The sequence below is a fragment of the Chrysemys picta genome, unplaced genomic scaffold, assembly GCF_011386835.1.
Source record: "Chrysemys picta bellii isolate R12L10 unplaced genomic scaffold, ASM1138683v2 scaf5, whole genome shotgun sequence".
NCBI lineage: Eukaryota > Metazoa > Chordata > Testudines > Emydidae > Chrysemys > Chrysemys picta.
The window spans coordinates 105,989-121,756 of NW_027052712.1; the positions used below are offsets into that span (position 1 = coordinate 105,989).

The 15,768-nt window shown below is 38.8% G+C and overlaps 1 protein-coding gene across 4 annotated transcripts in view; it reads left to right on the forward strand.

Annotated features, from left to right (window-relative positions):
• LOC135977646 (ryanodine receptor 2-like) overlaps positions 1 to 15,768 on the forward strand; it is a 74,462-nt gene that overhangs the window by 43,479 nt on the left and 15,215 nt on the right. For all 4 annotated transcript variants that reach the window (XR_010595087.1, XM_065578852.1, XM_065578851.1 and 1 more), the window contains exons 14-17: positions 2,168 to 2,228; positions 4,344 to 4,490; positions 7,887 to 8,021; positions 12,888 to 13,044. Coding sequence is in view for 3 of the 4 variants with exons in the window: in XM_065578852.1 (XP_065434924.1) it covers positions 2,168 to 2,228; positions 4,344 to 4,490; positions 7,887 to 8,021; positions 12,888 to 13,044 (500 nt within the window). In the remaining variant the exon portion in view is untranslated. The remainder of the gene's footprint in view (positions 1 to 2,167; positions 2,229 to 4,343; positions 4,491 to 7,886; positions 8,022 to 12,887; positions 13,045 to 15,768) is intronic.

Below are 15,768 nucleotides of genomic sequence, written 5' to 3' on the forward strand. Positions count from 1 at the left end.
TCTGATCACACTTAACACAGGTTTCATATCCTTGTTACTTCATTGACTTCTGTGGAATAATTACTGATTTATACCAGTGCACGTAAGATAGAACTGTCTTCTGCCTTTTTATTGACCTGTAAATCTCCTTGTAGACTTATGGTTCTATATAAATAATAATACTTCTAATGGAAGTTCAACTGATTTGATGGCAAAATCTTCTCTGAATGGTAAACATTTAAACAAAGCAGAGAGATTTTTTTATTTTTGGTGAATTGTTCTGTCCATGAAATTGAGAATCTAACAAAACCTACTCTAACCTTGGGAGACCTGAGTTTAAGCCCCGAATAGATTACATTATGTTAGTGGCCTTAGGTAAACTCTCATAAGCAGCCATCAGAGAACCACTGCACAATTTGAGATGACAAGGGCACTACACCTGTCTACACTATACCTAACACTAATCATTGTTATTTGCTCTTTATTTGAAGGAGCATTTAATTCACTCACAATTGCATGGGGAAGGTGGATAATATTTTAATATAATTATCTAATTATAATTGTTCACAAAGTCCCCAATCAGAATAGGGTCTATTTCTGCTAAACACTTCACAGACAGCTCAAATAGTTTCCACTCCATATCTCAACATGTAACAGGGCTTAATGTCCAAGTAAGCAGCCATGGTGACGACTCGTGATAGTTCCTTGTCTCTCCTATTTACAAAAAATGGTTTATTTGTATTATGAAAAATGTAGCTTTAAGTTTTGGGGTCTTTTGGGGTGAAGAAGTATCAGGGTTGAGAGGAAGAGATTGTTGGAGTAAGAAGTAAGAATCAATCTGAGGGGGAAGAAAGAGAAAGCATAGTGGTCACGGGTAAGTGATGCTGGGCCACTGAAGGGGTTGAATGGTAGAAGGACAGCATGAGAGGGGATGGATCACTTGATGATTACCTCTGCTGTTTATTCCCTCTGAAGCACCTGGCAGTATGGCCATTCTTATGAAAGCAGCCAGCAACTGGTAGCAATACAGCAAATGAGTAAATACTGCAGAGTGTGTATACAATAATTTTTACTGGTAATAGAATGCTAATTGTAATTGAAAATTCCTTGGAAATAATTTTACTAAAATACTAACAGGTGTAGATTTCTGAAAGAATATTTCATTTTTATCTATGAATATCCCTAATTTTAAATCTCTCGTGTGTGTGTGTCTGTTTTAACACAATCATTACTATTTAGATTGCAATAGAACCCAAGGTGTGCTGGGAGCTCTCCAAACACAGAAGACCTAGTCCCTGTTTTATGGAGTGTTAAGACTAAACTTTGAGTAAAATAGACCAAGACAGACAATGAGTTGGGGGAATGGGATGCAACATACAAGTATAGACTAGATTCTGACTTAGCCTTTAATGGGTGTGTAGTGGTAAAGAAGGAGGTAAAGAATTTTCTTTGCTCTTCTCATGATTGGACAGAATGACAACCCTGGCACTCAAATCAATGAAGGAACTGTTGCCTAATTCCTTCCCTCATAGCTTCAGTTGCCTTAAGAGGCCAGAGAGTGGAGAGTAATGGGAAGCTGAGCTGACCAGTGGAACTGGCTGGCCTGATAGAGAAGCTACATGCTGTAGCCCTTAAAATGGTGTGTAACAGTTTGCGTGATGCCCCTGTGTACTGGGGAACTCTGAGAGGCATTGTGCCTCTCTGAGATAGTTTCTGTTAGGCTTCTCTGGCAGGCATGGAGCTCCACACTGCCCCCAATGCAGGGCTATGCCAGAATGGCACAATCTAATCCATAGAGAGTTGACGTTCATTTTGTTGCTGCTGCTGTTGTTAAACATACTAAATTTGCTCTCCTCCATGATTAAACCCTCTCATCTCCCTCCCTCACCAATTTCCCAGCTTCATTTCTCGTATCTTTATAACCCTTTCTTTCAATAGCCCTCATCCCTGGTTTCAGTAGGACAAAGACACATGAGATTTGTTTATCTAAACATTTTTCTGCTTCTGTTTCAGATAGGAACATCCCACAATAACAGCATGTTCTCTATATGAATTCTACTATTCCTTTCAACTTTAGGAGAAACAGGACAATTGTAGCTTATTATACCTACAGGATAATGCACTTATGGTAGAATGGATGCTGTGTGATTTCTCACTCAGCTTTTATATACATCTACTTTTTTTGCAGGCTAAATTCCATTGACGTAAAGTATCAGATGTGGAAATTAGGAGTTGTTTTCACTGATAATGTAAGTTCATTTTACTACATCTTTAGTAAAATAAAACAGAGCTCTAAGCATGAGGAACTGGTTGAAATGTATGAGGTCTGATTACTTCTGTGTGCTACTGATAACAATTTACTAATCTGATACGGGAGGTAATATTGCTTTTTAATCCTGACCTGTGACCTTGGACAGGAAGCCAAACTCCCTTCTCAGTTAAACAGGTAAAAATCTGCAGAAACTTCCTTGACTTGAATAGATAGATTTCAGTTGGGTCTTTCTCTGATTTGTTTTTGTGTACCTCTGTTGTGCACAGAAACTTGCAAAAATTTGTGTGTGATATTTTGTGAAAATAAGAAAAGAGTGAATCTGAATTATTTTAGTGTGGGTATCAACTTTAATCACAATTTCTCATGCCAGGCTTAGATCCATTTCCATTTTATATGTGTAGCCACTGAGAATTACTAGAACAAGTACAGATAGCAATAGTTGATTTCAGTGGAGTTACTCTGGATTTACACTAGTATATCTGGAAGTAGGATTTGGCACAGAATATGATTTATTAACTCTACTCCTCTTCATTTCCATGTTAAAATAATACCCAACCTTTCAGTATACCAGACCTTCAAATTATATCCTGTCACAGGGTGAGTTTGACCTTTGAGGGTTAGGGATCAGCCTCCCCCATCCCAGGCCTAGTGACCTCCCCAGATGAAGGGAATGAATGCAAAGGATGGGGAACTGGTGACTCAGAAATAGGCCTGCTGGGTCTGGGTTTGGGTTGGGAGCTTACTGGGAAAGGGCAGGTGACAGTTTCTCCTGCGGTCCCAGGCTTAGGAACCTGCAGGGAACAAGAGACCACTGATGTAAGAGGGGTGCATAGGACTGTGAACCTGAAGGGAGAACTATAAGCAAGAGGAAGCGCTGATTAAGGACTGGAAAGACTTTTGAGTCTAGAGGGAGGGTTATATGGATGCTAAAGTCCATCATAAATTGAAAGAACTAAATGAGCCCAGAGAAGAGGGCTGGAAGGTTTGGAGTGTTATTTTATGGTAATAAACCACACTTAGAAGGGGAGCAGTACTGTGAAAAAAACAGATGTGGTGGTTTGTTTGATGTGAAATTGAAGATAAAACAAAGTAGTGGCATGACCAGTGCTGGATTGAAGGTAAGCCCGCCTACGCGTCCATTTTCTTGTATATTTCTCATACTTTTTCTTACCTCTTTTGCCAACTATGAAAAATATTTCTTCCCTCAGATTCCATCTATTTCTCTTGCTGAATGCTAAAGTGAAATTATAATCCTGACCATTTCAGAGCAAAATGCTATGATCTCATACATAGTTGGGTTGTGGAATTACAAGCTCTTATTCCCTCATAAATATCTGCAACAACAGCATTCAGAATAAAAATTAAAACCCTGACAAAACTATACTTATTTTATAAATATCCACGTGTTTTCAAGCCTGTTCTAAGGTTAGTCCTTCTTTAAACATCCAAACATTAAAGCTTTGTGGGAAGTGATTTTCCTGTCCCATAACAATTCTCAGGTTACTGAAAAAATTTCCTGTCCCAAATTGGGATGAAAAGTAAAAAATCTCAAAATTTTTGCAAACTGAAAATCCATAAATAAATAAATGGTTCAGGTCAATCAAAACTTTTTGTTTTGATAATTTCAAAATATTTCATTTCTGTTTCAACCATTTTAAATTTTTCTATATTTTCTTTACTATATTTTGCTTACATTTCTGAACGAAAAGTAATTTGGAATCAGAAGAACAATTTTTTTTTTTGATTGCAGAAGGTTGAAACTAAATGTTAGGAGAATTTTGAAATTCACTTCTTCCAAAAAATTTCAAGTTGAAAAATTTGGCAAAACTTACTCTTTCCTGTGAATAGGTTTGAGTTTTGACAAATTGCCATTTTCGACAAAAAACATTTTGTCGGCAAACTCCTAACCAGCTCTAGCAAGCGTCGCTGTAGTAAACCACCATACCTGAATACCCAACAGAAAGGCAAGTTTGAGCTCTAATATAGTTCTCTCTTTTACTTTGTGACTAAGGTAAGACTGGTTATTACTCAAAGGCTGTAGATTTCATTTCCTGTTTTCCTAATGCAATTCTCTCTCTTTTTTTCCTAATAGTCTTTTCTTTACCTAGCCTGGTATATGACTATGTCAATCCTTGGCCATTACAACAACTTTTTCTTTGCTGCTCATCTCCTTGACATTGCAATGGGATTCAAGACACTACGAACTATTCTGTCGTCAGTAACCCACAATGGCAAACAGGTATCAAGCTTCAACTCCCTTTCCCTTTTTTGCTAAAGGAAGGTTCATCCCATGCCTGAATTCAAACTGACTGGAGGAAACTTTTCTCAAAGATGGAAAGGAGAAATGTTCTTTAATTGCAAAGTTTAGTCTTGTATTGATGAGGAAGCTGGGCTGGAGGATAATCATGATATCCAAAGTTATATTTCAGACATATATTGAAGAAAATAACCAAGTTTTACTGTCAATTTAGTTCTGTTATAGCAGCACTCCTATGCTTCAAGGTTGAAAGTCTAACCAGTGCAAAAGGCCCACACAAGCATTTAGTTCAGGGCAAATACAGGCCGTCCTCTGGGTGCAGACACCATCCTAGCAGAACTGCATCAGCTGAGTTGCTACACAAGGAGGGATAGGATAGGATTTGGAAGCTTGCTCTGCAGTGTCACCCTGTGTACCACCACGCTAGGGGTGAAGCAGAGAGAGGGCCAGAGGATCTGCTGCTACATGGATCCTTCCATTATGCCTCCCTGTGCAGAGGGTGTGTTAGAACTCCAATGGCTACTACAGTCTGAGCTGTATTAATAGCCATAGAATGGTAATGTATTTACTCAGTAGCCTTCTTTTCCTCCCCAGCCATGGATATATCCAGCTCCAAGCTAAATTAAACAGGTTCGGGGGCTGGGCTGAAATTTTGTACCTTAATGCAGAGTTTAAGCATGGCTTATTCTTTACATATGGTCCTTTGAGCTTGGGTTAATTTCACCTACAATGCACATTAGGATTAAAGATTCTGATAAATTAGTCACTGTTTTTTGTTGTTGACAAAAAACAACACTGTTCAAGTTGACTACATGTGATTTGGACCACAGCAATGTAAACCACAAAAAAACAGCATTCCATGATTTTGCTGTTAGTAACTCATCAGCTGGCAGACTGCAGTTTGCATCACAAAAATTTCAATTTAAACTACATCTGTCTGGCTCCAATTTTATTGTTGAGTGATTTGTAGAAATGGACTACTATGCTTTATTTTAAGCAAATTCATGCAATCGGAATGTAAGTCTTTAGCAAGCTCTTCATCTGTGTGAATGAGTGTGATGTGAGTAGCTATTAGATGCAAGGTGAATCCTGCCCTCAGCTATGTTGTCCATATCACCAATTTTACAGGCACTGCTTATAGTCTAAATTATGCAGTGAGGCACACCCCCCCCCACACCCCCATATTTAAGGGCAGGAGAGAGTCCTGCTTATTTGCACACATTGACAAGCTATTAATCAGGTTTCTTACCTAAAAAAGGGATTTTCAAACTCTACTCTATGGAGCTCACCAAGTCTGTCTGCAGAACTAAATATTTGAGAGTGAAGCAATAGGGTTCTTGGGATGTTGGGATGGGAGGTTCGTCAACAGAATTAGAAGGTTGGAGAACACTGACGTGGAAAAGCTGCAGGGCCTAAAAAATTGTTTTTTTTTAAAGGTTGGAAACAATGATAATTTATATGCTAGAAAAGCAAACCGTGCTCTGGTTTCAACTTGACAATTACAAACCAGTGCTAAGTTTTTTCATTCACTATGACTCATATTTACCAAGGAAAGAACAATATCTATTTGTTTGCCCATTACAATGACAACTAACGATACAGAAAAAGTATGATCTTTTACTTGCCTGTCCAAAAAAAAAAAAAATAGTTGTCCTTGACCAATGGGCAGGTAGAATTTTGCAAGGCTGATGCATGCATGTTTGGAGAGACTTTCAAAGCTGAGTTATGTGCACTTTAGGTTGGTCAAATTTTAGCCTTCCAGACGCAAGTCCTTTTAAATGTCCAGATATGATTCAGCAGATCTGTAGCTTTTACATGAAGCCTCTACAAATTAAGTACATGGAATGTAAAGTGATATAGTACTTCATAAGTTAGGTAGTTATGAAAATTATTTGTTAAAATATTCATTTTTTTCGAATATTTGCTGCAGGAAATTGTAATTCACTTCTAACTACTTTTCATCTGGCTCAAGGCAATATTTTAATGCGGTAGCAATTGAGGACTTGGGGGGATTTATTGCCACTTATGAGAGGAGATATTATACTAATATTAATGTGCTGTTTTTTCTAGGATCCCCCAGGTATAACTGAAACTGTCTCACTATAAAATTATCATTAAGCTAGATAGCAAACTTTTTAAATGTCACTTTTCTACATGAACTCCAAGATGCACCAAATTTTGCAAGTTGGGTCTGTACAATTTGCTTCTGAAGTGTAGTTTTGCATCAAAGTTGAAGTGCATGGAGATGAAGTAACACTTTCAAATAGTGGCATTGATTTACAGATTGATCAAAGCATACGCTTAAATCGAATTGGTCAGTAAATCTAAAGCTGGTTTTAACTTCTAGACTCCAGAAAATTTTGTCTTCCATGCATTAAAAATTTGCTCATTTAAAATTTCAAAAACAAAAGCAAAGATCTCATATTTTCTACTCTTCCACATATTTATTAAAAGCCAAGGAAATTAGGCGGGGGGGAGCTCAATGGTTTGAGCATTGGCCTGCTAAACCCGGGGTTGTGAGGGGGGCCACTTAGGGATCTGGGGCAAAAATCAGTACTTGGTCCTGCTAGTGAAGGCAGGGGGCTGGACTCGACCTTTCGAGGTCCCTTCCAGTTCTATGAGATAGGTATGTATATATATAGATAGATAGATAGAAGATTCTAGAGGCTTTTTCTTATTTTGCAGCATACTTGCTTTGTGACCTTGGGCAAGTCACTTAAGCTTTCTCTATCTCAGCTTCCCATTCTATGTAATGGGAATAATAATTAAAATCCATGGTAGATAGGTTTAAAGCTTACATCATCGTTGTTCATAAAGTACTTTGAGATCCTTGAATAGAAGCTCAAAGTGAGTACCTGACAAACTCAAAACCTGCTGTATGTACACAGAATTGACTTACAACCATTTTAATTTCCCAGACATTGGGTATTTAATTTAATAATTGTATTGGAATGTACTTGTGACCTGCACTGATATTATAACTAGGAAACAGGAATGTATTTTTTAAGCTTACAGAATAGAAATATCTTCTTTTCTGTTTGTTTGTAAACACATATCGATATGGATATGAATTTACATTTTTGCTAATTTATATATTTTTTTCTTTTGTGTCAAAGTTCTAGGAACATTTTAACATTCATGAGCCAATTTAAATGCTCTAACATTGCATAAAATACACCAATATTTTACTCAAATAAAACAAAAATTGCTTTTAAAATGCCAGATTCAGGAGGGGGAAGAGATGGGGGTGAATAAAGTGAGTTTAATCTTCGCCAATAAATGTAGTTTGTTATTTCTTTCTTTTCCCCATCATATAAGAAAATTGCACTGCATGTTTCCATGATGTTAATACATACATCATATAATTCTCTCTTCTAGCTTGTGTTAACAGTGGGATTACTGGCAGTGGTAGTCTACTTGTACACAGTAGTGGCATTCAATTTTTTCCGTAAATTCTACAACAAGAGTGAAGATGGAGATATGCCAGATATGAAATGTGATGATATGCTAACAGTAAGTCTGTTTGCTTTTTGCTCATCTTTACTTAAGTTATTATTGTATTTCCTGTTCCCCCTCTCCTATTCATGCAACTGTTCCTGAATAATACCTATAGCCAGAAGGATGGCTGCTCACAACAGGCAGATTATCAGTGAAGCGTGAAGGAATAAAAAATGTAATACAAACCTGCAGGAGTTAGAGAACGTGGCCACAAATGAGATGAAATAATGTGACATTAGTCTGTGCTATGATTTATCTGAGACTAAAAAAGTCAAACAAAGTCAGAAAGTTGTTTCACTGCATGAGGCTTTCGCAAAAGTTGCGTGAAAGTACTTCTGAATGCTGCAGTTTTACAGGCCATACAGAGAGTTGTGTGGTTATTGTAAACTGTTACCAATATTTTCAAAAATAGGAGCCTAAAGTTAGGGTTCTAAAATCTGCCTGTTTTTCAAAAGTGCTGAATATCCAATGTTTCCCACTAACCTCAATTGATTGATTAGATGTCTTCCGTTGACATCTCTGTCACTGGAAACTTTTTGGTGCTTGGTAGCCTGACAATTATTTATCCAATTGTTTTAAATTGCCATTTGAAAGAGTCTGCTAGTGTCACATTTTGCTGATTCAGAAGACGTTACCTAGATCATTACAAAATCTCAGGAGCATAGTGACTTTCTGATGTATTTTTTACATATTATTTACCTCATTTCCTAACCACCAATACCACATATTTTAAAAATCCTAACTATCAGACAAATTGTAAAAGAAAATAACATTACTAAAAACCCTTATAAAAATGCTATGGTGTTTTCCACAGGAGTTCACTTTCCTTTTTGGCCTTGGCTTTGTAAGTCTCAAATTGCTATGCTGTGAACTATTTGTGAACAAAATATTTATAAGATCATTCCTGTTACCGTATACCGCATTATGGCTCTTGCATTTATTATGCCTTTTCTTAGCAACTAGCTATTGGTGTTGGTGCATACGACAGGTATTTTATTAAGATGAAGTAGCCTTATACTCTCCACAGAATACTTCTTAAAAATCAATTTCTGTGGAAATATTGCAGAGTTACACCAGTGCAAACCAGAGCAGAATTTGACTAGCTGTACAGCAATGACATACAGGGCCAGATTCTTCTATGTTATGCCAGTGTAATCCCACTGATTTCCATGGAGCTACTACTGATTTACAAGAGTGCAAGATCAGAATTTGGTCGACAGTACCTGTCAGCTTTCTCTGTGCTTTAAAGTCCATTTGATGTGAAATACATTAGGAATACTCATTAGGAAATGGAAGGGCTTTCTTTTTGGCTTTAGCATGTTTGTAAATTAGTCAGTAGAGAACATCCACTTGCAAGTATAATCACCATAACTGACAGTACAATATCTCCTTGGCACTTTTGTAGCTTGACATAATTAATTCTTTTTTGAATTTCCAACTGATTTCAGAGCAAAATGAAGCGATTGCATTTCAGAATCCTCTGATCCAGTCAAGAGTGGAGGTTGTAGGGATGGGAGGAAGGCAAGGCAAGATGCAATGAATGGACACGTTCTGTATAAAGATAAATCAAAGGAATAAAGATAAACTACTAATGGGATAGATTGTGGCCTGTACTACAGGGCCACACTGGGATTCAAGGGCGAGTAAGAAACTGCTTGGCCTTCCCAGAACTTGGGTCTAGATATATAGCAGTAAACAGGCACTGTGGACTTGATGCTCCCATGACCATGTAAGTGTGTGGGGAAAGGTGGGAAATGGCTGGAACTTTGACTCCACCTCTCCTAATGCACCGGTCAATGCAACTAAACTGGAAGTGCTATGGGATTGTCATCTGCAAGTGGAAAGTGCCAAAGGAGAAAGCAGGGATGACGGAAGGAAACATGACTTTCTCAGGCCTGATGTCTTTACTGCACTGGTCTTTTTTCAGCACCGTATGCACCACTTATACAGGGAAGTCTGCAAAAACACAATCTGGTTCCTCAAGTAGCAGTCCATCACAAAAATAAAAAAACATTCCACCCCTATCCTGCCAAAAAAAAAAACAACAACATAATTCTGGACCTAATTTAGTTTATAAGGAGGCAGGGTTTGTTGCTCTTCTACAATAGTATGTCCAAGTTACAAATGTGGCTTCAGATTGGGAAAGCCCTAATGTTCAACAGTGTTCCATTTGTCTGAAATACTGTGCAGCTGTGCAGTTTGCAGAAAGGCTCCTAGTTAATTGGATCAAATTAAGAATGTTTTTTAAGATGTGTGTTGAGGTTACATTTCTAATTATAGTAACATGGAGATTTGATGTGATCCTATTCTGATCATAGTACAAGAGGAGGGGAAAGTGTAAAATAATCCAAAAAATGAAAAATTCAAAGAGTGAAAAAACTCTGATTTGGAACAATTTGTCTAAGATAGCATGACACATGTAAGCCTATAATTCAGCTTCAGAAGAGAGTAATGACTCAATAAACGCCCCCAAACCAAAAAGCTATCAAAACCCTACCCTGCACATACAATTTCCTCCCTGCAGGGAGGATGAGAAAGAAATGGAACCACATGTGACAGATGTTACTGACATTGTTTAATGCACGACTGGAAGGCGCTCAGATACTAAAGTGACAAAGGTGGTATATGAACCTGAACAGAATAGATTTCTTTCTGCCCATCCCTTGCAGACTACTCCCTTATCAAAGTCTGAAGAAAATATCAAAAGTCATCTAGTAGGGAATTTATATCTCTTTATGAATTAATAGAAATCCCCACATTAATACACATTAATAGAAAGACAACAAAGCTTTCTGGTTCTGAAGAGGTGTGAAAAAAATTACAGTAATTGCAGCTTCTTCCACTGCCCTTAATCAGAAAGGGTCAGATTCTGCTACCCTTATAGAATCATAGAATGTCAGGGTTGGAAGGGACCTCAGGAGGTCATCTAGTCCAACCCCCTGCTCAAAACAGGACCAATCCCCAGACAGATTTTTGCCCCAAATGGCCCCTGTAAGGATTGAACTCACAACCCTGGATTTACAGGCCAACACTCAAATCACTGAGCTATCCTTCCCCCATGTATGTTGAGTAGGAACTTAGTCTGCATATAACCTCCCGATCTAACTGTGACTACTCCTGAAGTAAAATAATACTCAGTCAGAGCAATGGTCACAGAATCAGGCATGAAATCACTCTGCTGGAACTTTTGCACACAGGTAGCTATGTTCTTTACCTGCCCATGTGCATTTGGGGCTGCACAGTGCACAATTCCATATACTTTTTCTACCTCCTCTCATTGTTGCCCCTTCCTCCGGACCAAAATGAGTTAATATCAGTGTGTTCCATCCTGACTTGCTTTTCAAAGATGCAGTATTTTAATCCAGATTTCTCATTCTTAAAATTTCATTTTGTTCTCTTAAAGTGTGATTTGTACTCTAAAAATTCTTATGTAAATAGCACTTTTGGGGTTCCGTATTTATTACGTATCACTGATTTGATATCCCATTTACTCAGTTTACAAGTAAAAATTACCACTCCCTCTAGAACTCAACCTGGACTCCGAAAAGACAAGCTTTCTCTTTCTAACACAGCCTTATCAGCAGCAATAACGATCCTGCAGGTGACACAGTGCCTTCAGTACTACCTGTACAGGCCTCTAGAAGGTCTTGTGCAAGTATAACTGAGAACATCATTTGCACTGTAGAATCATCATGACTTGTGAAGTTGTGGAAAGGAAAAGAGCCCAGCTTGATCCTAAGATCCCAGAGTGTGTCTGTAGGGTTGGGAGTCAGAAAAAAAGATTTTAACTCTTAAACTGAGCAGATTTGGTATGAGATCATTGTGATGCAATAAACAAGGAGCCCCACATTGCTATTACTAGTCACTCTTCAGAATGGAAGTGCACTTTAATTATCTCATGCATCTCTAACATGTCCTCTGAAGAAGGATTCTCAAGAGCTGTTTTTCCTTTGAGGTACTGAAGATGGGGAAAGAATAAAGAAATATAATTTCTTGCCTTTTAAATAAAATTGTAATAATAGTAATAATTATCACTTTACATTTCAGAGAACTTTGCAAATAGTAACACCCTTTTGATATAGGTATTATCATCTCCACTTTATATCTGCAGACACAGAGTCAGATTCTTCAGTATCAAAGGTGGACACAGCAATTCGGTTGCAGAGCCAGAATTAGAATATAGCAGTGCCTGCACTGTCACCTCATGCTTACTTCACCAGGCCATGCTAAGCAACAATAAGAGCATATAACTTACAAGCAGTTAGCAGTAAGATAAAATTGTTGTAATGCCCTTTCCTTTTTGTTTTATGCTGCAATTGGAAACATGAAATTTTGAGAGCATATAACTTACAAGCAGTTAGCAGTAAGATAAAATCGTTGTAATACCCTTTCCTTTTTGTTTTATGCTGCAATTGGAAACATGAAATTTTGCCACTTGAATCTCAGCAGCATTTCCAATCTTGCTGTAAAATTACACCCCCCTCAAAAAAAGGGGGGGGCGGGGGGGAAGAGATCCAGCATGGTCTAGTAGATAAGGCACTGGATTGAGAATCAGGAAACCTCATTTCTATTCCTAGCTCTGCCATTGACTTGCTGTGCCACCTTGGGTAATTTCATTTCACCCCCTGTGCCTCTGTTTCCTCTCCTCTAAATAAGTAAGAATGTCAAATTTGCCTTTTCTCTGCCTTGCTTATTTAGACTGAAAGCTTTTCAATTCGGGAACAGTCTCTCTGTTTCTGCAGTACCTCCCAGTGGGATGCCATTCTGAGTTGGGGCTTTTAGGTATTACTGTCATACAAATATGTAATAATAAGTAGCCAAAGTCTTGGAGAATGGGTTTTTTAAATGGTTATGTGTTCTTTCCTTTTCTCGCTTTTCCAGTGCTACATGTTTCATATGTATGTCGGTGTGCGGGCGGGCGGAGGCATTGGTGATGAAATTGAGGATCCAGCAGGAGATGAATATGAGATCTACCGGATCATCTTTGACATTACTTTCTTCTTCTTTGTAATTGTCATTCTGCTAGCCATCATACAAGGTATGTGTTCATACTCTATGGCCACAGGGAAGCGATATTTGAAACCACTGGAATATTAGTGCCACAGTCATCCCTCCACATACATGATGTTAATGGGAACTAGAAAACCAAAATTTCACCAAAGAGGGGTGATAATAGCTAGGTAGGATGTTTCCCCCAATTCCACATAACCCTAGGAGTGAGGACAGAGCAAGGAGAGGGGGATTCAGAGGGAAAACAGTTTGATGCGTGTGACAACCTGGGGTACAACCTGGAATTGTGGGACCGCTGTGCCCACTTAAATCTCCAGCCTGGCCTGTCTCTCATGATGCTTTGCTAGTGACAAGCAGCAAACCCCTCCAGGTGCTGTAATCACTCAGTCAACAACATGCAGGGACATACCCAGCTAAATTGCATGAATACTCTTTAAGCCACTCATGAACCATATACAGGGAAACACCAGAAAATACCCCACACTTCCCAGCCTTGCATCCTAGAAACATAACGTCTTACACTGCTCAAGATCTTCTCTTGAACAATGTAAGCTCATTGCTTAGTTTGCCGTTTCATGAAAGGATAGTGGACATGCACCAGCCTTTGTAATCTGAGCAGATTCACCAAACACTTTAGACAAATTCACTGATAATGAAGAAAAAATATTAAAATAAGTTTAAGTACAGAAAGATAGATTTTAAGTGATTATCAGTGTTAGGCATAGAGGCCAGAGTTGATTACATAAGAAATAAAAGTAAAATAATCTAAATTCTAAACTTTATCGGACTAAGCAAGATTTGAATCAAGCAGTTTTTCTCACCCCATTAGACGCTATAAGCAGTTCACAGTTCTTAATTCACAGGCTGAATTCCCTGCTCAGCCTGGAGCCAATCTCCCCAGTTCAAAGTCTTTTCATTCAAATGTTCTTGTTACCTTCAGAGTAGGTGGGGGAGGAGAGAGGCCCGGGGCTGATGTCATGGTCTCCAATTTATAACCCCCAATCAATCTAAATGGAAAGATACTGTCTCAAACATGGAGTCAGGGATCATGTGTTCTAGATACCCTGCTGAGACACTGGGCCTGCATTGTCTACGTGCTTCAGGAGGGGTCCACTGGGGGAGTGGATTCTTTTTAACGGGCCATTAATACATGGCTGGCTAGTCCTAATGTAAATCTGTCTTGGAGATGTTAATTTTTCCTTTGTTGCCACTTGAAGCCAGCTGTGGGCATCTCCCAGACTCACAATATATTTCAATAACATATAGCAAACTTCATAATTTCACATACAATGGTAATACATACAATTCAATAGGATAGTAATGTTCAATGGGTCATTACTTCTCAAATGATACTTCACAAGGCATATTTTGGACAAAACATATCATAATCATATAACGGTGAATATGTGGGTACAGGATGTCATTTTGAGGTACAGTCACAATGGGGCATGCTTCTCTTTAAGTCTGTGGCAAGTTACAATGCTTTAATCACAATACATTATTGCTACTAAGAGCAATACCAGCTCCTCCATCATGGTTTTTCTATTCAGAGAATAGGGCTACACATACAAGATGGGTGTACCACATATCATTGCAACAGATATGAAGTAGGACATGCAGGTAGGCAGGATCCTGTAGTGCAAAAGACTAGTGACTCTTGAGATTCTCTCCAGTACAGCTTGACCTCCAATCCATTTTCGCCATTATCCTTTCTGGATCCGTTCCATGAGTTGTCCCGCTTTCAAGGCACTCATACTAGCACAATGAGTGCAGTATAGAAGCTTAATACAACAGAAGAGAAGATATGGAGCAGCAGCAAGGCAATAGATTTGTTCTTCAAAAGGTACAGAAAAGGAGGGCAGAAGGGAGTGTTTGGCCCATAGTAAACAAGCCTTTCAATCTTTCTCCAATGAAGAGAGAGGCTCTCCCATAAAAGGAATACAAAATCAAGGCTTTTAGTATCCAATACTTGGCTTTTGTCAAATTTTCAGTAAGAATCCTATCACTTACATTCTTTGAGTAGATGCAACTGTGTATTCCACTTAGGCATGGGTGCACCCAATGCACCAGAGCTGGAGAAGTTTGCCCAGCAGTATCTGTATGGGCAGTGCTAGCCCTAGCCCCTCCCCTGGCCATATAAGGGCGGTGCTGCCCTGACCCTTTCAGTAAGTTTCTTCTTATTACCCATGGCTAGAGTCGGAGCTCTTTGCAGTATCTTCACCTCAGACTTTTGTTCTCCATTTCTGAGAACTTTTTCTTTGGTTAAGTTTCATGATAGTATAAGTTTTAGTTAGAGTAGTTAGCTGCCCTGTGATGTGCCTTCAGCCGGGTTCAAGCATTGTCCATCGTGGGAGGGGGCCATCCCCAACAGTGATCCCCACGCAAGCTATTTATTGTGTCTCAGTGAAGAAGACATTAGAGAGTTATGATCCATCTGCAAGTCATTCACAAAAAGGACTCTCGTGGCGAGAGACTTGCAGCTGAATTGGCACCTGGTAGAGCAGATCGTGAAGACTGCTTCATCACTGAGGCCTTCATCCATTCATCTGATAAGTGGTCACTTTTGGATCTGACAAGTGATGCCACTCCATGTTCGGGCTGTGGCATTTCCCTCAAGAGAAAGAGGGGTCATTCACTCTCCTCTGGTACAGTGAGAAAGAAGTCTGATAAAATGAACTTGGATCATTCTAGGGCTTGGGGAGACTCCTCCTCATTTCCTAAGAAGAGTGCTGATCTGTACCATACTCCCTCC